General features: G+C 36.1%; 1 protein-coding gene across 1 annotated transcript in view; it reads left to right on the top strand.

Moving 5' to 3' along the window:
- Nucleotides 1-27,459, top strand: part of LOC128653797 (ABC-type organic anion transporter ABCA8) — a 669,484-nt gene that overhangs the window by 77,199 nt on the left and 564,826 nt on the right. Inside the window, exons 3-4 of the mRNA XM_053707306.1 lie at nt 2,140-2,350; nt 24,574-24,729. Of these exons, the coding sequence (XP_053563281.1) occupies nt 2,140-2,350; nt 24,574-24,729 (367 nt within the window). The remainder of the gene's footprint in view (nt 1-2,139; nt 2,351-24,573; nt 24,730-27,459) is intronic.

Below are 27,459 nucleotides of genomic sequence, written 5' to 3'. Positions count from 1 at the left end.
AACCGTGTTGGTTATGCAAACCTGGGGAATGAGTAATACAGGGATTAGCTATCTTTTTAAACCATAAAACTTTGAAGTAGACTGTCCGTTTAATATTGAGAACAGTGATAAATTTATAAAATGTTTTAATTCATTGTTTTTTTTACTAACCAATAATATCCATTCATGACATATGTGCAATTAATATTTTATAAAATGTTAATAAACCTTTAAACACAAACTACACTTTATACTAAACACTTTAGTTTGTACTATTTTGGTACGTTTTAATTAAATCTAAAAATGATCTTGTTTATGAACATGAACCTAAACCAATTTCTGAATATTCAAACAATAATTTATACGGTATATTGCTTATTATAAAAAAAACTCTTGTAATCTAGCCCTATTTATTATATATATATATATACTATCTATCTATCTATCTATCTATCTATCTATCTATCTATCTATCTATCTATCTATCTATCTATCTATCTATCTGTCTGTCTATCTATCTATCTATCTATCTATCTATCTATCTATCTATCTATCTATCTATCTATCTATCCTATCTATCTATCTATCTATCTATCTATCTATCTATCTATATATATACTATCTATCTATCTATCTATCTATTTACTATCTATCTATCTATATATATATATTTACTATTACTATCTATCTATCTATCTATCTATTTACTATCTATCTATCTATATATATATATATGGATTGTGACTGGAACAATTTTATAAAAGGTAAGCAAACAGACCTAATAAATAATATTCCTTCTCTAGCCCCTCATAATACATAGAGGGCCATAGTACATTTCATATGAAAGCAGCAATCAAATGAGTGGCCCAGTATAACAAACATAGAAATATAGATTTTGTCTGCCCAAACTTTCCTAAAAGCGTAACATTTCATAGGGTAGCCTTATGCTTATCCCAGACATTTTTGATGTCCCGATGTCCTCACGGTGTTTGTCATTACCACCTATACTGGAAGTTTATTCCATGAATCAATATCCCTTCCTGTATAGAAGTGCCCATTTTTCTTGAATTTTTCAAGAAGGGCTTTACTAAGCCCTTTAATATAACTGAAGATTACTATCATATATCTTTCCCTTCTCTAACTGAGCCGCTCATTTCATTTGAAAGAGTGAGGTTGTATAATTCAAATAACTTATTTTAAATCTTTATAGCTGTTAAAGGGACAGTCAAGTCCAAAAAAAACTTTCATGATTTTAATAGGGTATGCAATTTTAAACAACTTCCCAATTTACTTTTATCACCAATTTTGCTTTGTTCTCTTGGTATTCATAGTTGAAAGCTAAAACTAGGAGGTTAATATGCTAGTTTCTTAGACCTCTAATCTGAATACATTTTGACCATTGACGCATTAGTTCACATGTTTTATATAGATAACATTGAGCTCATGCACGTAAACTGACCTAGGACTGAGCACTGATTGGCTAAACTGCATGTCTGTCAAAAGAACTGAAATAAGGGGGCAGTCAGCAGAAGCTTAGATAAAAGATAATTACATAGGTAAAAAGTATATTAATATAACTGTGTTGGTTGTGCAAAACTGGGGAATGGGTAATAAAGGGATTATCTTTCTTTTTAAACAACAACAATTCTGGTGTTGACTGTCCCTTTAAGTGGTAGTCATGATTGCTGATTACTTGGCAGCAACCACTAGTCTCAGTTTGTTGTTTTAGTGATACCAGAACTTATAGATCCTTCTTTTTTCTAGGTTATAAAAATGCAGCTTATTAAATAAGTCATTTTGTGAAATTATATATTAGATTTTTTTCCCACAGTTTAGATTAAATGACTACTAACATGTTGTTGTTTATTAGGTGTATTATAAAAACTAAATAAATTGGTCTTCTGGAAATAAAACAAGGTCCCTCACAGAAAACCATTGATATTAGTATTTAAAATATGATTACCAATTGACTAAACACAGCTGAAGCCCAGCTGTGTAAAAATGATTTAGCAGTAGAATGTCATTAGCATTTTAAAATCATATTATTTCTGATTAGCAATACAAAAGGATGAAAGACAGCTAGAATACAAGCTTCTTTAACCAAACAAAATAATATATTCCAAGATTTGAGCTGATATATTTTATTGTTTTCCCACAAAGGAATGGCTGCAAGACTTGGCATTTGTTTTACTGATATTTTTAATATCAGCTATAGCATCATCTCCATATATGCACAATTATGAGACTGCTCCTGCTGAAGAGCTTGGACAACTGGATACGTTTAATAGCGTGAATTTGTCAGTTGGTTTTGTACCGTCTCCTATTACAAGTGATATAATGCAGAAGGTGTCGAAAAGCATCATTATGCCAGGTAACAAATTAAAGTGATTTATTTGCAAATGTTTTGTGCAAACCTAGGCTACAAGCCTTGTATATATCCTGTGGCTTTTGATATTCATGCTATATTTACATTTTTCCTTTTTTACTATTTTAACATTCAGTGGACTAGTAACTTTTCTCCAAAAACTTACAAAACTGCTAGCATCATAATAAAGTAATCCAAATAATGCTGCTTTCTTTTATAACATGGTGGGAGTCCACTGTCCCCAAGATTATCACATGTGGGATTACACTCTCTGTCCACTAGAAGGAGCCAAAACACCCCTACATACTATGGTGTCTGTTGTGATATTATAATATATAATGCTTTCTTCCTAGTTTGTGCTCTGACTTGTAAATGTATATAATTGTTGCAAAGAAGCAGGGGCGGGAACAGTGTTGGAGTGAGGAACCAGGAAATAAAGTGTGTAGTTAGTTGCTGTATAAATGGACTCTGTGTCAGATATATGTCTAAACTACCTGGATTTACAAACACTACATTTTGGCGACGAGGATTATGTTTGAACCCTATTGCTTTGTCTCAGCAAACAGTGAGTAACCTGCTGCAATACACACAAGAATGGTTGCATGTAATGAATACAACTTCCCTGTGTTTAACTCTGATGCAGAACTAAGCTCAGTAGGCCCAAGATGGCTAAAATGGATTCAGAGATTTGAAAATTATCTTATTGCTTTGGATGTTACTGATGCAAACAGAAAAAAGGCTTTACTGCTTCATTTAGCTGGAGAAAAAGTGTATGACATTTATGATACCTTGTCTGCAACCACTGACTCATACAATGATGTTAAAGATAAACTGACAACATATTTTCTCCCTAAAAAGAACACTCAGTATGAAATATACACATTCAGACAGGCAACACAACAGGGTGATGAACCTTTAGATGCATTTCAAACCAGGTTACGTTTACTAGCAAAGAATTGTGAGTTTTCTAATGTTGAAAATGAGATTAAAGCACAGATAATACAAAGCTGCACTTCTTCAAAACTTAGGAAATATGCACTGAGACAATCTGAACTATCTTTAAAAGATTTGCTTGATTATGGCAGAACATTAGAAATTGCTGACAGGCAAGCTGCAAGCATAGAAAATAGATCTACTGAAGATCAGTTTATTACAAATAGAGTTCAAAAAGACAGTTCAATAGTACAGCCCACAAGAAAGAACCAGACCTCATGTGTGTTATGCAGGAACTGTGGGGGTTTCTATCCACATAATGGGACTTGTCCTGCAAGGAATAAGCAATGCAGGGCATGTGGAAAATGTAATCACTTTGCAAAGCAATGTAGAACAAAACTGTATCAAATACCTCAATCACATACTGAGCCACATACATCAGAACAGTGGAAAGTAAATCTAGTCAGATCTCCTGATCAAAAAGGACAATATTCAAACAATGATGACAAATATGTATTTGTAGTAAACAACATGTGTAACCTAACTCAGCCACAAGTTGATGTACTCATTAATGACACTAAAATCACTGCATTGATTGATTCAGGATCTGCTGTCAATTTAGTGGGTGAACAAACATTTCACATGTTAAAACCACAACCACAGTTATTACAGAGTAAAATAAATATATATGCATATGGATCAACTAAACCCCTTAATGTCATTGGTAAATTTACAGCCACATGTGCATTTAAACACAACAAAACAGCAACTATGTTCTATGTTGTAAAAGGTCAAAATTCTTCTCTTCTGAGTTTTGAAACTTCATCCAGTTTGGGACTTATAAAGCTTATGAATGCAATTTCACCTAGAAAGGACACAGGATCTGTAGCAGATCGGTTAGTACAGCAGTATTCCCATTTGTTTAATGGCATTGGTAAATTGAAAGATTTTCAAGTACAGCTGCATATTAATCCACATATAAAACCTGTAATACAACCACATAGAAGAATTCCATTTCATCTAAGGCACAAGGTTGATGCTGAACTCAGGAACCTTGAAACACAAGGAATCATTGAAAGAGTGCAGGGGCCAACTCCATGGGTCTCCCCAATAGTATCAATGCCAAAACCCAAAGACCCAAATAGTGTAAGAATTTGCATAGACATGAGGCAAGCCAAGACTGCCATTATCAGGGAGCGCCACGTTACTCCAACATTAGATGATATAATTCATGATCTCAACCAGGCAAAAGTTTTCTCCAAACTTGATTTAAAATCAGGCTATCATCAACTGGAATTGGATCCAACAAGCAGATATATAACTACATTCTCAACACACACAGGATTGTGGAGATACAAGCGCCTAAGTTTTGGTGTTTCTTCTGCTGCTGAAGTATTTCAAAATGCAATACAGCAAACATTATCTGGAATTCCACGAGTTAAAAACTTCAGCGATGATATCATTGTGTTTGGAGCTACTCAAGAAGACCATGATAAAAATCTCACAGCAGTTTTTGAGCGACTTCATGAGAAAGGACTTACCTTAAATTGTAGTAAGTGTGAATTTAACAAAACTAAACTAGAATTTTATGGATTTGTCTTTTCAGCTGAAGGCATATCAGCAGACCCAAAGAAAGTGGAAGCAATTCAGAATGCAAATCCTCCAATAGACGCCAGTGAAGTCAGAAGTTTCCTAGGGATGGTAAACTACTGTTCTCGATTTATCCCTAATTTCTCTACTATTGCCACACCTTTAAGAGAGTTAACAAAGAAAAGTGTGCCATGGCGTTGGACTGAAACTGAACAACAAGCTTTTCAACAACTGAAACAGAGTTTGACCAGTGACAAGACAATGTCCTATTTTAACCCTCAACGGCAAACTATTCTTTTAGTAGATGCTAGCCCTGTTGGTTTAGGTGCTATTCTGGCGCAGAGAGACAAAGGCAAGCAGTATATAATTGCTTATGGTAGCCGTTCTTTAAATGATGTGGAAAAACGTTATTCTCAAACAGAACGTGAAGCTTTGGCAATAGTTTGGAGTTGTGAATACTTTCATTTATATTTATATGGTTGTCCATTCACACTGATCACAGATCATAAGCCTTTACAGTTTATCTGGAATAATCCAAAATCCAAACCGCCCGCTAGAATAGAAAGATGGGGTTTAAGACTACAACCATATAATTTTACTGTGGTTTACAAATCTGGAAAAGAGAACCCAGCAGACTATATGTCTCGACATCCTATATCAACAGATTCATTCACAAGTTCACCAAGTTCCATGGATGCAGAGGAATATATCAATTTTGTTACTAATCATGCTATACCTAAAGCATTGAGTGTAGAAGAAATACAACAAGCAACATTAGCTGATCCTATACTGCAAAAACTCGCTGTATTAGTTCGGAATGGAAAATGGTACACAGCTGATTCTGACAAAATACATGGAAAAGAGTTGAAGTCATTTGCAAGATTTAGCAAAGAACTCTCAGTGAATAATGACAACAGTATTATCTTGCGAGGTAATCGACTAGTCGTTACGACATGTTTACAACAGCAAGTATTATCCTTAGCACATGAAGGTCACCAAGGAATAGTTAAAATGAAAAGTTTATTGCGAGAAAAAGTGTGGTTTCCATCAATAGATCAACAAGCAGAAAAGTTGGTGAGAAATTGTATGGTGTGTCAAGCCACAACTCCAGGAGCTCACAAAGAACCTTTAAAAATGTCTGCATTGCCTGAAGCACCATGGTGTAATGTGAGTATAGATTTTTATGGTCCATTACCTACTAGAGATTATTTGATGGTGGTTATAGATGAATATTCAAGATACACGGTAGTAGAAGTTATCAGCTCAACATCTTCAGTCACTGTTATTCCGGTTTTAGACAAAGTTTTCTCTTTATTGGGAATTCCTAAAATTGTTAAAACAGATAATGGTCCCCCATTTAACAGTACTCAGTTTAATAAATTTGCTTCATATCTTGGATTTAAACATAGGCGCATTACTCCTTTGTGGCCACAAGCTAATGCAGAAGCTGAAAGATTCATGCGTTCTATGGGGAAATTTCTAAGGGCAACTACAGCGCAAGGTAGACCATGGAAACAAAATTTATACTCTTTTCTGAGAGACTATCGATCAACTCCCCATTGTACTACTGGCAGATCACCTGCAGAGCTGTTATTCAATCGCAAACTTCGGATCAAAATTCCGGATATAAATGATTCGCTAACAGGGACTCTCAACAAGGACTTAATACAAAAAGACAGTCATGCCAAAGCCAAGATGAAAGCATATGCGGATAAATATTATCATACCAAATCTGCTCTTTTTGCTGTTGGAGACAGAGTCCTGTGCAGGCAAGATAGACGACACAAGTTGGATACTTTATATGATGTCATCCCATATACAGTTACAAGAATTCAAGGATCAATGATCACTGCAGTAAGAAATGGACATACAATTACTCGGAATTCTTCTTTCTTCAAGAAACTACACAAAGAACAGGACACTGAAGTATCTGATGCAGAAGATGATGATTCTGATATACCCAAATTATTTCAAGAACATGATGATAATATGGATAACTCAGAGAGCAGTGAGGGGGAAGAAAACATAGCATATGATCAGTCCTTAGATACTAATAGAAAATACCCTCTCAGAGAAAACAGAAGACCTCCTGAATACCTTAAAAACTATGAAAAATAATGTGTTTTCATGTAATGTATTATGTCATCATGCAATTCTTTTATGTGAAATGTAGTTGGTCTTATTTCTAGATATTAAACATAGTATATATATATAGTTATATTTATGTTTAGTTTAATTGTTATGTTTCTAATCTAAAGTAAGGGAGAGATATGGTGTCTGTTGTGATATTATAATATATAATGCTTTCTTCCTAGTTTGTGCTCTGACTTGTAAATGTATATAATTGTTGCAAAGAAGCAGGGGCGGGAACAGTGTTGTTGGAGTGAGGAACCAGGAAATAAAGTGTGTAGTTAGTTGCTGTATAAATGGACTCTGTGTCAGATATATGTCTAAACTACCTGGATTTACAAACACTACACATACCAGAATTTTGAACCCTCCCAGAATCCCTCAATCAAATGTTGCCTCCTTGATGGAGTGAGGTGAGTTTTGAAGTGGTGATCTACAAGATACAGAAAGACATTCTCTAACCTACGTGAGACCCTATTTCCTCTTCACGGAGCCTACAAACAAGACATAGGGGTAGACAGGAGTTATCCAGTGCCTCCAAGGTGAAATGCAGATTTATCCACAACTGTCCTGGTCTATAGAGTGCTGCTACTTGTATGCTGGCACTGCACCCCCAGGAGAAATGTGGATTTATCTGTTAATCTCCATGCTTAGGGAGGCCATGCTTTAACAAATCCTTGACATTTTGCATACACAGCCTTGGATGGGGTCTTCTACCAGATATTATTCTTCTGTAACTGAGGAAAGCATAGCAGATGCAAGTGCTGACAGGTACGTGCAATTGCACCTCATAGCCCACTGGCTATTGACATGAACATGTACGCATCATTCACATAGCTTGTGAGCCTGAGCAAGTATACAGACACCACATAACTTTACAGTTTGGCCTTAATATAGGCACTTTTGCATTTTATGAGTTACTGTCTCTTTAGATTTACCACTAACAGGTTTAGAGCTCTCTTGTGCTACTGGAGCTATGGATTTATCACTTACTTCTTCTCCCTGTGCTAGTTAGCATTTTTTACTATACTTCTCACACTGGGGATCAGTGTTAGCACTGGTGCACTGGGGGTTAACATGTTGGCATGCTTTTAGCGCTTCTTCTAGCTTCTCCTTCTATTTTACATTTTCACCTGTTGGAGAGGTACTTCAGAGCAGGGGTCAAGTTGAGCAGGAATGCATGGGAACGGAGTTCCTGCACTATTTTTGCAGGAGGAACTAAGTTCCCTCTGGACAGAGAACAGAAACACTTCAGTAAACACTGCTGCTGCTGATGGGAGGAGCTAGAGGAAGTCTGGTTAGAGGGATAGTGAGATCCTCTAGTAAAGGGCAGTCACACTTCCTACAATACACTAAATGCAAGCCTGTCAGCGTTACTTGCTGTGTGATCATCCAGCACTGTGTGGAAAACATGGTGCTTACATTTCTGTCTGACTTGCTTGGGGTTATTAAGCTCCCCTCAGCAGAAATAGGACTATTGCATCTTAAGTGGGTGAGATTCTGTGACAGAGAAGGAGTCTCAGGCCCAAAGGCAACCCTTTGTTTGATTTAATTTGCTTTCATTGATAAAAGTGCATAGATTATATACATATAAATACAATGTGTGTCTGTATAAAACAATCGACTAGATTACGCGTTTTGAGCACTATAGGGAAATTAAAGAACACCACAAAAGTGGCGTTATTTAATTCCCTATAGCGCTGCTATTACAAGTTTTGAAAAACATGGCTTGTGCTTGCGATATGGAGATTTTGCGCTCCATACCGCACACAATACAAGCGCTGTGTTTGACATGCTCGTGCACGTTTTTTCCATTGACATTAATGGGGAGAGCAGGCAAAAAAAATGTCTAACACCTACGATCGCATAAACAAAAGCTCCGTAATGCAGCCCCATTGATGTCTATGGGGAAAATAAAAATACTGTTTAAACCTAAAACCCTAAAATAAACCCCAAGTCTAAACACCCCTAATCTGCTGCCCCCGACATCACCAACGCCTGCCTACAGTTATTAACCCCTAATCTGCCGCTCCCGATATCGCCGCCACCTAAATAAAATTATTAGCTCCTAATCTGCTGCTCCCGATATCGCCGCCACTATACTAAAGTTATTAACCCCTATTCCACCGCACACCAACATCACTGAAACTATATTAAAATTAATAACCCCTATTCCGCCACTCCCGATATCGCTGCCACCTAAATAAACCTATTAACCTCTAAACCACCAGCCCCCCACATTGCAACAGCCTAAATTAAACTATTAACCCCTAAACCTAACGTAACCCTAACCCTAACGTAATCCTATCCCTAACCCTCACGTAACCCTAACCCTAACACCCCCTAACTTTAACATAATTAAACTAGATCTAAATTAAACTTACAATTATTAACTAAATAAACCTATTAACCCCTAAACCGCCAGCCCCCCACATCGCAACAACCTAAATTAAACTATTAACCCCTAACCCTAAACCTAACCCTAACACCCCCTAACTTTAAAATAATTAAAATACATCTAAATTAAATTTACAATTATTAACTAAATAATACCTAGTTAAAGCTAAATACCTGTGAAATAAAACCTTAGCTAGCTACAATATAACTAATAGTTATATTGTAGCTAGCTTAGGTTTTATTTTTATTTCACAGGTAAGTTTGTATTTATTTTAACTAGGTAGACTAGTTAGTAAATAGTTATTAACTATTTACTAACTACCTAGTTAAAATAAATACAAACATACCTGTCAAATAAAACCTAACCGGCCTTACACTAAAACCTACCATTACAAAAAAAAAAAAAAATATCTAAAAAAATTAAGATTATTCCTATTCTAATACCCTTAAAAAAAAAACCCCACCCCAAAATAAAAAAAACCTAATCTAGAATAATCTACAAAGGGCCCTTAAAGGGCCTTTTGGGGGGCCCTTAAAAGGGCCTTTTGTAGGGCATTGCCCTAAGATAAACAGCACTTTTGCTCCAAAAATAATACAAACACCCCATAACACTGTACAAACCCCCACCCCCCAAACTACCAAGGGCCCTTAAAAGGGCCTTTTGGGGGGCCCTTAAAAGAGCCTTTTGTAGGGTATTGCCCTAAATTAAACAGCTCTTTTGCTACAAAAAATAAAACACCCCCTAAAAATATACATTACACAAAATAAAAAACGAAATCATCCAGAATAAAAAAGAATTACACCTAATCTAATATCCCTATCAAATTAAAAAAGCCCACTCAAAATAAAAAAAAACCCTAGCCTACAATAAACTACCAATGGCCCTTAAAAGGGCCTTTTGTGGGCATTGCCCCAAAGATATCAGCTCTTTTACCTGTAAAAAAATCACAAAGACCCCCCAACAGTAAAACCCACCACCCAATGAAAAAGGCATTTGTATGCGCATTATCCTTAAAAGGACATTTAGTTCTTTTACTGGCCAGACCCTAAATTAAAAAAAAAAAACACCCAAAAAACCCTTACAAAAGCCTAACACTAACCCCCTGACGATCCACTTACAGTTTTTGAAGTCCCACTTGAACGATCTTCATCCCGGAGTTGAAGTCCTGATCCAGGTGGCGAGAAGTCTTCATCCAGACGGCCTCTTCAATCTTCATCCCGGTGGCGACATCCTGATCCAAGCGGCGAGAAGTCTTCATCCAGGCGGCCTCTTCAATCTTCATCCAGGCGGTATCTTCTATCTTGATCCCGGAGGTGTGGAGCAGTCCATTCTGAAGACATCCGGCGCGGAGCATCCTCTTCATATGGTCGCCACCGTACACTGAATCTTCAATGCAAGGGATGCCATCCAAGATGGCGTCCCTTGCATTCCTATTGGCTGAAAATTTTGAATCAGCCAATAGGCATTAGAGCTGCTAAAATCCTATTGGCTGTTCAAATCAGCCCATAGGATTTAAGCAACTCTAATTTTATTGGATGATGAATCAGCCAATAGAATGAGAGCTGCTTAAATCCTATTGGTGGTTCAAATCAGCCAATATGATTTAAGCAGCTCTCATTTTATTGGCTGATTCATAGTATAGTGGTGAGAATTTTTTTTAAAGTGGCGGCGATATCGGGAGCGGCAGATTAGGGGTTAAAAACTTTAAAATAGTGTTTGCGATGCGGGAGGGCCTCGGTTTAGGGGTTAATAGGTAGTTTATGGGTGTTAGTGTACTTTTTAACACTTTAGTTATGAGTTTTATGTTACAGCTTTGTAGAGTAAAACTCATAACTACTGACTTTAGATGGCGGTACAGATCTTGTCATTTTAGGCTGTAACGCTCGCTTTTTAGCCTCAATGCAAAATTTGTAATACCGGCGCTATGGGAATCCCATGAAAAAAATTAATTTTTAGGAGTGCGGTACTGACGTTGCGGTACAGGCTAAAAGGCTTGCGGTACACCTATACCGACAAGACTTGTAATAGCTGCGTTAGGGAAAATAATGCGTTATGGGCCACAACGCTGCTATTTGACTCATAACGCAAATCTCGTAATCTAGGTGATAATTAATTGTGAGGGGGTGGAAGTCTTGGTGAGTTCCCACACTTTTTTTTGTAGGACTTGACCCCTGCTTCAGAGCCATAAGAGACAGTAGGCCTGCCTACTCTGTCTTACAAGAGCTTGATTGTAACCTTTTAGGCTCCAGGGTTAATTTATTTGCTTACTGTATTATAAATTATTAAAGAGGCAACAACATATTCTATACAGTTTACCTCATTGTATTCCCTTATAAGGGACTCAGTTATACATTGTGCCTTATCTATATTGCTGACCTATCATTACCCCTAGGGGTTAATTCTGTGCTTATTTACTATTAATTAGTGTTTTCTATCTTCTGATATACCAGCAGTTTTTTCCTTACTATAAACCAAATATGGAGAAAATGGGTGCAGCTTAGATTTTTGAAACGTACACTGACTTTTTAAAGGGGTGATCTACTGACCTTTTAACCCCTTCCAAACTTTTTACTCTAAGGATAATTTACTGTGTCCCTCGGATCAGCTATGCACTTCTTTTGCAGAAGCCATGACTAATTCTAGTCTGAGTACTACAGCATTGTCTTATTCTCAGACTTTCCAGGGGTCTGCATTGGGCAAAACCTATACCCTAAGAAATGCCATTTACTCTTCTATTTCTGAATCAATTGCTGTTATGCCTCCAGCTGCCAAAAGCAGATGCATGCATGGAACAGAGAGTGATCACTCTCAGACTCATCTGGGATTTCTCATAAAGAAATGTAAATTCCCTTCTCAGGGCTAGATTACAAGTGGAGTGCTAATATGCCCATTTGCTTGTGCACAATAAATAATCAATCATTACAAGTGGCTGGTAATTGCTACTGTGGCTAACGGTAGCAATTAGCACTCCGAAAAATTAACCAGGGATCAGATTTCTGGTTATTTTCCAGAAATCCCCCAATTGCCCCCAAATTTAAGTGTAGTATTGGTTATTATTTAAATTTTTTTTTTTTTTATTTTTTTTAAAATAACTTCACGAAGAAGTTTTCAGGGCTTAAAGTGAGGGGATGTGGGGTGTTAGAAAAAAATGGCACTTAAAACTGCCTTTACATTGCAGCCTATGCAGACTGTTTGTTCCCTTTAAATATATATGTATATGCTTATATACATATATATGTATGTATTAATATGTGTATATACACACATATAAACACACATATATATATATATATATATATATATATATGTATATACTCATATACATATATATTTAAAATGTATAGGTATAGATATATACAGATATACTGTATGTATATATATATATATATATATATATATATATATATATACATATATATATATATATATATATATATAAAAATATATATTTAGAAATACATAGAACATGCTATGCTCTTTGCAGAAAATTGGAATGTGTCATATTTACAGTAAATACACAGTATAACACATTATTAAATATGAATATTGCATATATAGGCTTTAGCATGTTTTCATCTACAGCAAAGGGCTATAATGCACTTCTATATATGTATACATATGTATTTATGTGTTTATATGTGTATATGTGTCTGTAAATATATATACATATCCATCTTTAGACATGTATATGTATGTGCCTTTTTTTTTTCTAACAGCCGAGACCTCCTATCTTTGACCCCTTATAACTTTTATGAGCAATTTCTTTTAAAATAATTTTATTATATGGTGTTATTATGAGTGTAACTGTACTTTGGAATATAGTTTTGATGTGTTTTGTGCAACTTTTATGTATCACGAAACAGTTAACCAGAGAGCTCTGAAGTCGCGGTAATCATTCTAGCATAATACGAGCGGTAAGCATAATGAAATTATTGTCACAGTTACTGAAGGAAAAAGATCCTTCCTACCTGAAGAAAAAAAAATTCTAAGGGCAAAGAGAGGTTATAAGGACATTTTTGTTCCTTTAGAAAAATCAGAGCAATTTTGCTTCCTCTACCGAGCATTCAGATTCTCCCAAAAACTTTCCATTGCTTCCTAGTTTTAAAGCAAACAGACTAAGAAGTCATTTCCTGCCTCCAAATCTGCAAGAAGATGAGAATCTGGTAGGGGGCAGATTGAATCTTATGCTGGGGGCTTGGAAGATCTGTTCAGGATCCTTGGATATTAGGCAAATTTTCTCAAGAATTTTATTCAAAGCCCCTGAGAGGAAGATTCCTTCTGTCTTGAGTTCCAAAGATCCAGCAAAAGCAAAGGCCGAAGTCTTGCTAGCGTATGTTCAAGATCTACGAACTATGGAAGTCATAGTTTTAGTCCCTACCTCAGAGATAAAAAAGGGATTTACTTCAAACTATTTATTTTACCAAAGAAAGAGGAAAACGTTCTGCCTATTCTAGACCTCAGGACTTTGGGGCAGATTATCTAAAGGTCTTTTAGCTGGTGAGATTCTATAAGAATGCTCACCAGTCCTATTTCCCTGGTGGAATTATATAAAGCCACTTTTAACCTGAAAAGAGAGTGTTTCGTAAAGAGGCGTATACTGTATTTTCATATGGGAAAGAGATGCATACATTTCAAAAGTGCACAATAAAAATTGAAATTTAAAAATCATGCATAACGAATAAGTTAACCATTCACACAAAAATACACAAGAGAAAAAAATGCATTGCTAAGGTACATCAAAAATCATAACAAAATTGTTCATCAAAAATCATATTTTATCAAAAAATAAATCTTATTAAATATTCACAGCGTAATTCGGAATTTAAGTACACTGGATGTGCAAAAACACATAAAAATTCCTACATAAAAGTACAAAATACAAAGTATGATTGTTGTTGTTTTTTTCCCATAAAATTGGCGTTACCTGGGCGTGTATTTCTGCCCTACAGTACTGTTTTTTTCTCACAAGCTTTAATCAAAATACTAAAAATACTTCATAAACTAATAAAACCCCCCACATACAAACAAACATTAACCGCTAGATTTAGAGTACTGCAGCCAAAGGGGTGCATTAGCTACACATGCTTTTTTTCCCCCGCACCTTTTAAATACCGCTAGTATTTAGAGTTCACAGAAGGGCTGCGTTATGCTCCAAAAAGGGAGCGTAGAGCATAATTTAACCCAACTGCAAATCTAAATACCAGCGGTGCTTACGGACACGGCCAGCTTCAAAAACGTGCTTGTGCACGATTCCCCCATAGGAAACAATGGGGCAGTTTCGGCTGAAAAAAAACCTAACACCTGCAAAAAAGCAGTGTTAAGCTCCTAACACAGCCCCATTGTTTCCTAAGGGGAAACACTTCCTAAGTCTGCACCTAACACCCTAACATGTACCCCGAGTCTAAACACCCCTAGCCTTACACTTATTAACCCCTAATCTGCTGCCCCCGCTATCGCTGACCCCTGCATATTTTTTTTAACCCCTAATCTGCTGCTCCGTACACCGCCGCAACCTATATTATCCTTATGTACCCCTAATCTGCTGCCCCTAACACCACCGACCCCTATATTATATTTATTAACCCCTAATCTGCCGCCCCCAACGTCGCCTCCCCCTACCTACAATTATTAACCCCTAATCTGCCGACCGGACCTCGCCGCTACTATAATAAATGTATTAACCCCTAAAGCTAAGTCTAACCCTAACCCTAACACCCCCCTAAGTTAAATATAATTTAAATCTAACGAAATAAATTAACTCTTATTAAATAAATTATTCCTATTTAAAGCTAAATACTTACCTGTAAAATAAATCCTAATATAGCTACAATATAAATTATAATTATATTGTAGCTATTTTAGGATTAATATTTATTTTACAGGCAACTTTGTATTTATTTTAACCAGGTACAATAGCTATTAAATTGTTAATAACTATTTAATAGTTACCTAGTTAAAATAATTACAAAATTACCTGTAAAATAAATCCTAACCTAAGTTACAATTAAACCTAACACTACACTATCAATAAATTAATTAAATAAAATACCTACAATTATCTACAATTAAACCTAACACTACACTATCAATAAATTAATTAAATACAATACCTACAAATAAATACAATTAAATAAACTAACTAAAGTACAAAAAATAAAAAAGAACTAAGTTACAAAAAATAAAAAAATATTTACAAACATATTAAAAATATTACAACAATTTTAAGCTAAGTACACCTACTCTAAGCCCCCTAATAAAATAACAAAGCCCCCAAAATAAAAAAATGCCCTAACCTATTCTAAAATTAAAATAGAAAAGTTCTTTTACCTTACCAGCCCTTAAAAGGGCCTTTTGCGGGGCATGCCCCAAAGAAAACAGCTCTTTTGCCTGTAAAAATAAACACAATACCCCCCCCAACATTACAACCCACCACCCACATACCCCTAATCTAACCCAAACCCCCCTTAAGTAAAACTAACACTAAGCCCCTGAAGATCTTCCTACCTTATTTTACCACGCCGGGTATCACCGATCGGTCCAGGCTCCGATGTCTTGATCCAAGCCCAAGCGGGGGCTGAAGACGTCCATCCTCCGGCTGAAGTCTTGATCCAAGCGGCGAATGAAGAAGTCCATCATCGGGCAGAAGTCTTCATCCTATCCGGGCAGAAGAGGAGATCCGGACTGGTAGACATCTTCATCCAAGCGGCATCTTCTATCTTCTTCCATCCGATGATGAGTGGCTCCATCTTCAAGACCTCCGGCGCGGATCCATCCTCTTCTTCCGACGTCCTAAAACAGAATGAAGGTTCCTTTAAGGGACGTCATCCAAGATGGCGTCCCTCGAATTCCGATTGGCTGATAGGATTCTATCAGCCAATCGGAATTAAGGTAGGAAAATTCTGATTGGCTGATGGAATCAGCCAATCAGATTCAAGATGGAAATTCTTCATTCGCCGCTTGGATCAAGACTTCAGCCGGAGAATGGACGTCTTCAGCCCCCGCTTGGGCTTGGATCAAGACATCGGAGCCTGGACCGATCGGTGATACCCGGCGTGGTGAAGATAAGGTAGGAAGATCTTCAGGGGCTTAGTGTTTATTTAAGGGGGGTTTGGGTTAGATTAGAGGTATGTGGGTGGTGGGTTGTAATGTTGGAGGGGGGGTATTGTGTTTATTTTTACAGGCAAAAGAGCTGTTTTCTTTGGGGCATGCCCCGCAAAAGGCCCTTTTAAGGGCTGGTAAGGTAAAAGAGCTTTTCTATTTTAATTTTAGAATAGGGTAGGGCATTTTTTTTATTTTGGGGGGCTTTGTTATTTTATTAGGGGGCTTAGAGTAGGTGTAATTAGCTTAAAATTGTTGTAATATTTTTAATATGTTTGTAAATATTTTTTTATTTTTTGTAACTTAGTTCTTTTTTATTTTTTGTACTTTAGTTAGTTTATTTAATTGTATTTATTTGTAGGTATTGTATTTAATTAATTAATTTATTGATAGTGTAGTGTTAGGTTTAATTGTAGATAATTGTAGGTATTTTATTTAATTAATTTATTGATAGTGTAGTGTTAAGTTTAATTGTAACTTAGGTTAGGATTTATTTTACAGGTAATTTTGTAATTATTTTAACTAGGTAGCTATTAAATAGTTATTAACTATTTAATAGCTATTGTACCTGGTTAAAATAATTACAAAGTTGCCTGTAAAATAAATATTAATCCTAAAATAGCTACAATATAATTATTCGTTATATTGTAGCTATATTAGGGTTTATTTTACAGGTAAGTATTTAGCTTTAAATAGGATTAATTTATTTAATAAGAGTTAATTTATTTCGTTAGATAAAAATTATATTTAATTTAGGGGGGTGTTAGGGTTATGGTTAGACTTAGCTTTAGGGGTTAATACATTTATTAGAGTAGCGGTGAGGTCCGGTCGGCAGATTAGGGGTTAATAATTGAAGTTAGGTGTCGGCGATATTAGGGAGGACAGATTAGGGGTTAATACTATTTATTATAGGGTTATTGAGGCGGGAGTGAGGCGGATTAGGGGTTAATAACTTTATTATAGTAGCGGTGAGGTCCGGTCGGCAGATTAGGGGTTAATTATTGTAGGTAATGTGGCGGCGATGTGGGGGGGCCTCGGTTTAGGGGTACATAGGTAGTTTATGGGTGTTAGTGTACTGTAGAGCACAGTAGTTAAGAGCTTTATGAACCGGCGTTAGCCCAAAAAGCTCTTAACTCCTGGCTTTTCTCTGCGGCTGGAGTCTTGTCGTTAGATTTCTAACGCTCACTTCAGCCAAGACTCTAAATGCCGGTGTTAGAAAGATCCCATTGAAAAGATAGGATACGCAATTGGCGTAGGGGGATCTGCGGTATGGAAAAGTCGAGGCTGGAAAGTAAGCGTTAGACCCTTTCCTGACTGACTCTAAATACCAGCGGGCGGCCAAAACCAGCGTTAGGAGCCTCTAACGCTGGTTTTGACGGCTAACGCAGAACTCTAAATCTAGGCGATAGGAAATTGTAAAATGCTATACGCAGAAAGCAGCGTAATAAGATTTTTTAATATCAATATAATAGCTTAATTTAATTAATTAATAAAGTATTCAAGTTAACATGGGAACTGTTGAGGTGGGGGGGGGGTAATTCTTGGAAATTTTAACTTTACCTCATGGTTTATTTTTTATGCATTTAGCTACAATAATCCACAATAATTGATGTTGATAAATTTCAAGGGGGAGAATTATTAAATTTTTTAAGTGTGCCTCCTGCTCACTATTATCTTCACCCTACACAGTAAAGTTTCCATTTCCAGCGAGCTCCATTATTTCAAAAGGAGACATCTCGCAACTTGCAGGGATTGCCCCCTTTTTTAAAGGTAATTTAACAGGGGCAGCCACTGCAATGATAGGTGTGAAGAACCACATCTGACGTGGCAAGGTTTATATAATTTGCCCCTTTGAGCGAATTCCTCAAATTTCCTACCTCCAAGATGGAAAGTATTTGCACTATACTTCCTTTAGCATGATTAAGGGTGAATAACCCAAAACGTTGCTGGTTGCTGTTGTGTGTCATGATGCTTTAATAAAAGCCTAACACCTAGATTACGAGTTTTGAGCGCAAACAAACGCTACGTTATTTAATTTCCTATAGTGCTGCCATTACAAGTTTTCAAACATACGCCTTTTGTGTGTGATATGGTTGCGTTGAGCTCCATACCGCACACAATCAGAGCGCTGCTGAGACTTGCTCGTGCATGACTTCCCCATAGACATCAATGGGGAGAGCCGGCAAAAAAAAAAAACACCTGCGATCGCGGAAACAAAAGTTCTGTAACGCAGCCCCGAGTCTAAACACCCCTAATCTGCTGCCCTCGACATCTCTGACACCTGTCTACAGTTATTAACCCCTATTCTGCCGCTCCCGATATCGCTGCTACCTAAATAAAATTATTAACCCCTAATCTGTCGCTCCCGATATCTCTTCTACTATACTACATGTATTAACCCCTAAACCGCCAGCCCCCCACATCGCAACAAGCTAAATTAAACCCCTAACCCTAACGTAACCTTAACTTAACCCTAACACCCCCTAACCTTAACATAATAAAAATATAGATACATTAAATTTACAATTATTAACAAAATAAACCTATTAACCCCTAAACCGCCAGCACCCCCACATCGCAACAAGCTAAATTAAACTATATTAACCCCTAAACCTAACCCTAACCCTAAACCTAACCCTAACCCCCCCTAACTTTAACATAATTAAATTAGATCTAAATTACATTTACAATTATTAACTAAATAATACCTATTTAAAACCAAATACCTACTTACCTGTGAAATAAAACCTAAGCTAGCTACAATATAACTAATAGTTATATTCTAGCTAGCTTAGGTTTTATTTTTATTTCACAGGTAAGTTTGTATTTATTTTAACTATGTAGGTTATTAACTATTTACTATTTACCTAGTTAAAATAAATACAAACTTACCTGTAAAATAAAACCTAATCTGCCTTACACTATAACCTACCATTACAAAAAATAAAAAAAACTACCATTACAAAAAATAAAAAACCTACCATTACAAAAAAAAAATATATATATATAAAAAAAAATGAAGATTAATCCTATTCTAATACCCTTAAAAAAAAACCTACTCTAGAATAAACTACCAAGGGCCCTTAAAATGTTTTTTTTGTAGGGCATTGCCCTGAGTTAAACAGCTCTTTTGCTCCAAAAAGAATACAAACACCTCCTAACACTATACAAACTCCCACCCCCAAACTACTAGGGGCCCTTAAAAGGGCATTTTGTAGGGCATTGCCCTGAGATAAACAGCTCTTTTGCTCCAAAAAAAATACAAACACCCCCTAATACTATACAAACCCCCACCCCCCAAACTACCAAGGGCCCTTAAAAGGGCCTTTTGGGGGGCCCTGAAAAGGGCCTTTTGTAGGGCATTGCCCTGAGATAAACAGCTATTTTGCTAAAAAAAACACCCCCTAAAAATATAAATTACACAAAATAACAAACAAATGATCAAAAATAAAAAAAATATTCCTATTCTAATACCCATAAAAAAACACCCCAAAATAAAAAACCTAATCTAGAATAGAATACCAATGACACTTAAAAGGGCCTTTTGTAGGGCATTACCCTAAAGATATCAGCTCTTTTATTGAAAATAAAATTACAAAGACCCACTAACATTACAAACCCCCACCCCCTAAACCCACAAAATAAAAAAAAACTATCTAAAAAACCTAAGCTACCCATTGCTCTGGAAAGGGCATTTGTATGGGCATTGCCCTTAAAAGAGCATTTAGCTTTTCAGGGCAATGGTTAGCTTAGATTATTTTAGATAGTTTTTTTATTTGGGGGGTTGGTTGGGTGGTAGTTTTTACTGTTGGGGGGTGTTTGTATTTTTTTTACAGGTAAAAGAGCTGATATATTTGGGGCAATGCCCCACAAAAGGCCCTTTTTAAGGGCCATTGGTAGTTTATTGTAGGCTAGGGTTTTTATTTTGGGGGGCTTTTTTATTTTGATAGGGCTATTAGATTAGGTGCAATTCTTTTTTATTTTTGATCATTTGTTTGTTATTTTTCATAATTTAGTGGGATTATTTTGTAATTTAGTTAGTTTTTATTTTTTGTAATTAGATACTTTTTGTAGTGTTAGGATTTTTTATTGGTAGTGTAGTTTTATTTAATTGGTAGTTAGTTTAATTTTAGTTTAATAATTAAAATAGTTTAATTGTTAGTTTAATTTTTTTTTTTTAATTTGACAGGTAAATTTTAATTTAATTTAAGCTAGGGAAATTGTAATTTTAATATAAAGTTAGGGGGGCATTAGGCTTAGGGGTTACTAGTTTAAATTAGTTTATTTCGTTGTGGGGGGCTTTCGATTTAGGGATTAATGGTTTATTTTAGTATATTTCGTTGTGGGGGGCTTGCTGTTTAGGGGTTAATAGGTTGGCAGATGGCAGATTAGGGGTTAATAATATTGAAATCGTTTTTGCGATGTGGGAGGATATTTGATCTTCTCTTTACACTTATTCAAATTTTTATCATTTTGATGTGTATGCCTCTCCTAAAGTAGCTTTCGACAGGAAAGTACTGTAGGCCATAGTGCCTGATCAGTAACATTCCATCTTTAACTGTATTGTCCCCCCTGAACATGGTGGTCTTGTGGACTTCACTTCTTGGGTATAAGGTCCCACATGTGATGAGCTCTTAGACTCTAACTCAACTTATGAAATTAAAAATTGTCTGTCTGTGGATCATGCTGGATTTTTAAAAGTTTGTCTGTGTTTCTTGCTGGGGAGTGAGATGTCTGTTTTTAGGTCTTGCTGGTATTTTAAAATTGTATCTGTGTTTCCTGCTGGGGAGTGAGATGTCTGTCTGTAGATCTGTTGTGAGATGAGATGTGGCTATTGTTTGAGCACTAGCCCACAGTCCCATTAACCTCTTAAGGACATATGACGGAATTTTTCCGTCATAAAACAATTCAGCAAACTGAAAGCTGTGCCCTTAAAGGGTTAAAGCAAAGGATAAATAGAGGACTTCTTCACAGTTTTAATTATATATATATATATATATATATATATATATATACAGTGAGGGAAAAAATTATTTGATCCCCTGCTGATTTTGTACGTTTGCCCACTGACAAATAAATGTTCATTCTATAATTTCAATGGTAGGTTTATTTGAGCAGTGAGAGACGGAATAACAACAAAAAAATCCAGAAAAACGCATTAAAAAAAGTTATAAATTGATTTGCATTTTAATGAGTGAAATTAGTATTTGATTCCCTATCAGTCAGCAAGATTTCTGGCTCCCAGGTGTCTCTTATACAGGTAACGAGCTGAGATTAGGAGCACTCTGTTAAAGGGAGTGCTCCTAATCTCAGTTTGTTACCTGTATAAAAGAAAACAAACAATGTCACAGCGCTGGTTAAAAGAAACTCATACAAAGCAGTAGCTAATATATAAAGATTCCCAATCCCTTATAGATAAATAGTACAAAAGAAAAAACATTTTCTAGTAATAGGTTTACTAGAAACAACTACTGCGCTGCTCCAACAGGCAGCTTAATATATGTAGTACCTTACTAAAATGTCAATAGCACAATAAAGAGCTAATATATAATATCCAGCTGAATGGCAAAAAAGAAAAATATTTAATACAATGTCAAATCACATAAAAATGTTTCATAAAAACATCTCACATATACATACAATAAAATAAGAAGTTACAAAGTTAAAGAGTCCATAGTGTCATAAGCGAAATGGTTAATTCGCATAGAAAGCTTCATAGGTTTAGTTTGCAGAAAGCAGGTTGGTCAAAAGCATAAGAAGCCCAGATGGGAGCACAAACGTTTTGCTGTTGGTATAAGCAGACAGAGAAAACTCCTTTTACAGGAAGAATAAAGTTTGGTAATATATGGTGTATTCCTTACTTACACCGGTAATAGGTTGCTGATCCTCAGATTTCCTGTGCAACGCGTTTTGGCTTTGCACAGCCTTTGTCAAACTTGACAAAGGCTTTGCAAAGCCGAAACGTGATGCTCTTTTTTTGGACCATTTGGGCTTCCGTAGTTTGCACGCATGGCAAGGATAGGCGGTCAGAGAAGCGTAAACATTTTCCTGTGATTTGCACAAAGACACGCAAGGACGGTCTAGGAAATCTGAGGATCAGCAATCTATTACCGGTGTAAGTAAGGAATACACCTTATATTACCGAACTTTATTCTTCCTGTAAAAGGAGTTTTCTCTGTCTGCTTACACCAACAGTAAAACGATTGTGCTCCCATCTGGGCTTCTTATGCTTTTGACCGACCTGCTTTCTGCAAACTAAACCTCTGACGCTTTCTATGCGAATTAGCCATTTCGCTAATGACACTATGGACTCTAACTTTTTAACTTCTTTTTTTATTGTATGCATATGTGAGATGTTTTTATGAAACGTTTTTATGTGATTTGACATTGTATAAAATATTTTTCTTTTTTTCGCCATTCAGCTGGATATTATATATTAGCTCTTTATTGTGCTATTACCATTTTAGTAAGGTACTACATTATTATGCTGCCTGTTGGAGCAGCGCAGTTCTTTATAGTAAACCTATTACTAGAAAACATTTTTTCTTTTGCACTTGTATAAAAGACACCTGTCCACAGAAGCAATCAATCAATTATATTCCAAACTCTCCACCATGGCCAAGACCAAAGAGTTGTCCAATGATGTCAGGGACAAGATTGTAGACCTACACAAGGCTGGAATGTGCTACAAGACCATCGCCAAGCAGCTTAGTGAGAAGGTGACAACAGTTGGTGCGATTATTCACAAATGGAAGAAACAGAAAATAACTGTCAATCTCCCTCGGTCTGGGGCTCCATGCAAGATCTCACCTCGTGGAGTTTCAATGATCATGAGAGCAGTGAGGAATCAGTCCAGAACTACACGGGAGGATCTTGTCAATGATTTCAAGGCTACTGGGACCATAGTCACCAAGAAACTCATGCAGCACCTACAAGGTCCCCTGCTCAAGAAAGCACATGTACAGGCCCGTCTGAAGTTTACCAATGAACATTTGAATGATTCAGAGGAGAACTGGGTGAAAGTGTTGTGGTCAGATGAGACCAAAATCGAGCTCTTTGGCATCAACTCAACTCTCCGTGTTTGGAGGAGGAGGAATGCTGCCTATGACCCCAAGAACACCATCCCCACCGTCAAACATGGAGGTGGAAACATTATGCTTTGGGGGTGTTTTTCTGCTAAGGGGACAGGAGAATTTCACTGCATCAAAAAGACGATGGACGGGGCCATGTACCATCAAATCTTGGGTGAGAACGTCCTTCCCTCAGCCAGGGCATTGAAAATTGATTGTGGTTGGTTATTCCAGCATGTCAATGACCCAAAACACATGGCCAAGGCAACAAAAGAGTGGCTCAAGAAAAAGCACATTAAGGTTTTGGAGTGGCCTAGCCAGTCTCCAGACCTTAATCCCATAGAAAATCTGCTGAGGGAGCTGAAGGTTTGAGTTGCCAAACGTCAGCCTCAAAACCTTAATGACTTGGAGAGGATCTGCAAAGAGGAGTGGGACAAAATCCCTCCTGAGATGTGTGAAAACATGGTGGCCAACTACAAGAAACGTCTGACCTCTGTGATTGCCAACAAAGGTTTTGCCACCAAGTACTAAGTCATGTTTTGCAAAGGGGTCAAATACTTATTTCACTCATTAAAATACAAATCAATTTATAACTTTTTTGAAATGTGTTTTTCTGTATTTTTCTGTTGTTATTCTGTCTCTCACTGTTCAAATAAACCTACCATTAAAATTATAGACTTATCATTTCTTTGTCAGTGGGCAAACGTACAAAATCAGCAGGGGAACAAATAATTTTTCCCTCACTGTATATATACAATACAGAAAGACACCTGTTAGCCTTTCCCAGACTAACTCCTTGTTACACACCTTATGCCTTTAAATCACTTAATTGTTTTTAATCATAAACCATATGTGTTGTGCACATACATTGATATGTAAGCTTAAACTTTAATGAGGCTTAGGGGGTATTGGGTATTGAGATGCTTATTCATTTTCTTTGGCACACCCTCATGGACATTGTATCTTCTAATGTAAGATTTTGTATTGATGATACTTTTTTCTATTTACAGATATAACTATTCAAGAATTTCAAGATGAAGAACAACTAGAAAAAGCTGTTCAGAATAGATCTGTGATTGGAGTCACGTTTAAAGATAAATTTAGCTACTATATCAGATACCCCAAATCCAAAATAACAAGGCCAAATGACTACCTCGATATTATGGGTAATGGATATATACCACTAACTTTTTTCTCCTTATATTTATGCAGCTTCCTGTAAGTTTTTTTTTTTTAATAATGTATGTATTAGCTGAAGTGAATCAAAAGCATTTGAATATATTTAAAATATGCAACATTAAAAACAACATTTATTTCTCTTTAAATAAAAGAAATAGAGATGGAAGATACTCTAACCCCTATGAACACCTTGAAAAAGGAAGAACATTTATAGTTAGATGATCAGAAGAGTTAGCACAATAAAGATTAAATCACCTTACTTGTTATAAGCCAACATTTAAAATATGTGAAACCATTCTGAAGACAGTGCTTAAGATCATATGTAAGATACTAAAATTGAGTTGCTACACACAAAAAAGAATTAAAATCACTTTTTTTGGAGCAGCTCCATTTTAGCAATCATCCTGGATCTACTACTATTTAGTGATAACTCACTATTTGCAGTCACTAAACAGCTGTGATACCCGACAATTTGTTATTATGACTAGCCCTCAAAGAGTGTCTGATAAAAGCTACTATGGTAAAAGTCAGTATGGATCAGAACTCCTGCCTCCAGCAAATACTGCAACCATCCTTTCTTGAAATGTGGGTGCTCAGACCTTCAGAGTCTCCCTCCTGGGGTCAAATAAAGTATAATAACAACACAAGTGACGATAGCACACACAGGTGGGAAAATCTTTAATGGAGCAACATTTTGGGGCTTCCTGCCCCTTTCTCAAGCTTGAGAAAGGGGCAGGAAGCCCCAAAACGTTGCTCCATTAAAGGTTTTCCCACCTGGGAGTGCTACCTTCACTTGTGTTGTTATAAAAGTTACTATGGTATCAGTACCATAGTCTATAAAAATAACTAATAGCTACTGAAAGAAAATATAAAATAAAAACTAGAAATTCGATCTTGGAAATACAACCCAAACAAATATAGAAGCGTCATTTTATAAGAATCCACTAAAAGACAAACACAAGCCACATTAAAAAGGAATATTGAGATGTGCACAATCTCATATAAAATAATGGATATCCAAAACAACAAAAAAAAAAAAAAAAAAAAAAATATATATATATATATATATATATATATAAAACTGCTGGAAGTAGCTGCTAATTTGAAAATAATGGAAACTTCCAAGTTCAAAATTAAACACCAGTCTAAAGGTGATAGGTGCTTCAACTCAGACTTTCCCTTGAAAAAATAGGTACTCTGACAGATCTTAAAAAGTCTATAAATCAAATAGTATTGCACTATTGGCTATACAGTTCAGTGGGGCCCCACAGTTATATATCCTATTTTGTGATGGCCTCTCAGACCTTTAAATGGTGATGCTCCATGGGGTGTAAAACTACGTACCCTTCTGACCGTCTATCTTACTGGGTATATCCCTGAGCGCTCCCACTTACCGAAAGTAATGGCGTCAGAGGTAGTGAAGTCCATTGTAAGTCACTTGACTTTCACCTTCAGCATCACAGTGACTATCGTTAGAGAATTCCCTTCTGAGTAAAACAGTGCCAGTCCTGGCAGTAGCTCACCTCCAAATGTATATGGCAGCTAACTAACTCGTCCTCTGTTCCTTGAAAGTTTCTTAGGTATTCTGCCAGAGACAAGTCAAATCTCAGTGTCATTTCTCCACACTGTAAAGCTGAAATACAGAGCAAAGTGCCACAAAGGTGCACAGACTCCTCCAATCAACACGTTTCACACAACAGGGCTTTTTCAAGATATGGAGATTTCTGATCAGAATTGTTAGATATACCCACATCTTTTCTCTGATTGGTGGGTTCTAACATAGGATTATATACTGTGTTTAAAGGGAAAACTTCTTCTTTGTCCCACTAATACTTATTCAATAAGGTGGTAAATTCCTTCTTAAAGAAGACTTTCTGCCTTATCAAATTTAATTTACTCTTTTCAATTTTTCATTTTAATACTTTATATATCCATAATTTTACAACTAGAGAAACTAATTGTATAAGGAATACAATAGGATTCACAGCAGAGATTACCACAAATTTTGTATCATATGAACTCCAAATAGTGGATTCAGATAAAGATTATGTTTTATATTTTAAAAAGTTCCATATCATTCATACCTTTATATCTTTATTAATATACCTAGGAACCAACATTCACACAGTAGTAGCGAAAAGAAAAATTAAAAACACTTAAACCCAGTCATAATTAATTAGTGTGCTGAGAAATCTGTAAATTCACAAGTGCCTGCTAGAAAATATGTAAAGTAAGCTAAGCCCTTAAAATCCGAGGGCTGATTAACTTTTAACTTTTAATCTTAGCAGGCACCATATAAACAACCATTAGAGAGAAATATCTAATTTAGACAAGGGTAAGCAAATTAAAAACGGCAGACACCCCCTCTGAGGAAGTGTTCTGTGAAACGCGCGTCAGGGGTCCAGCAGGAGTAGCGTTGTCTCTCCTGTCTGCCGTTTTTAATTTGCTTGGTGAATGTTGGTTCCTAGGTATATTAATAAAGATATAAAGGTATGAATGATATGGAACTTTTTAAAATATAAAACATAATCTTTATCTGAATCCACTATTTGGAGTTCATATGATACAAAATTTGTGGTAATCTCTGCTGTGAATCCTATTGTTTTCCTTATACAATTAGTTTCTCTAGTTGTTTAGTTCTGCCCTCTGAGATCCCACTTCAGATATGGATCCCACTTGGCAATAATCAATATAACATATAGATATAAATATATGTG

Source organism: Bombina bombina, chromosome 1, assembly GCF_027579735.1.
Source record: "Bombina bombina isolate aBomBom1 chromosome 1, aBomBom1.pri, whole genome shotgun sequence".
NCBI classification, from domain to species: domain Eukaryota; kingdom Metazoa; phylum Chordata; class Amphibia; order Anura; family Bombinatoridae; genus Bombina; species Bombina bombina.
The sequence above is the reverse complement of the archived record's forward strand: the minus strand, read 5'-3'. Positions and strand labels throughout refer to the sequence as shown.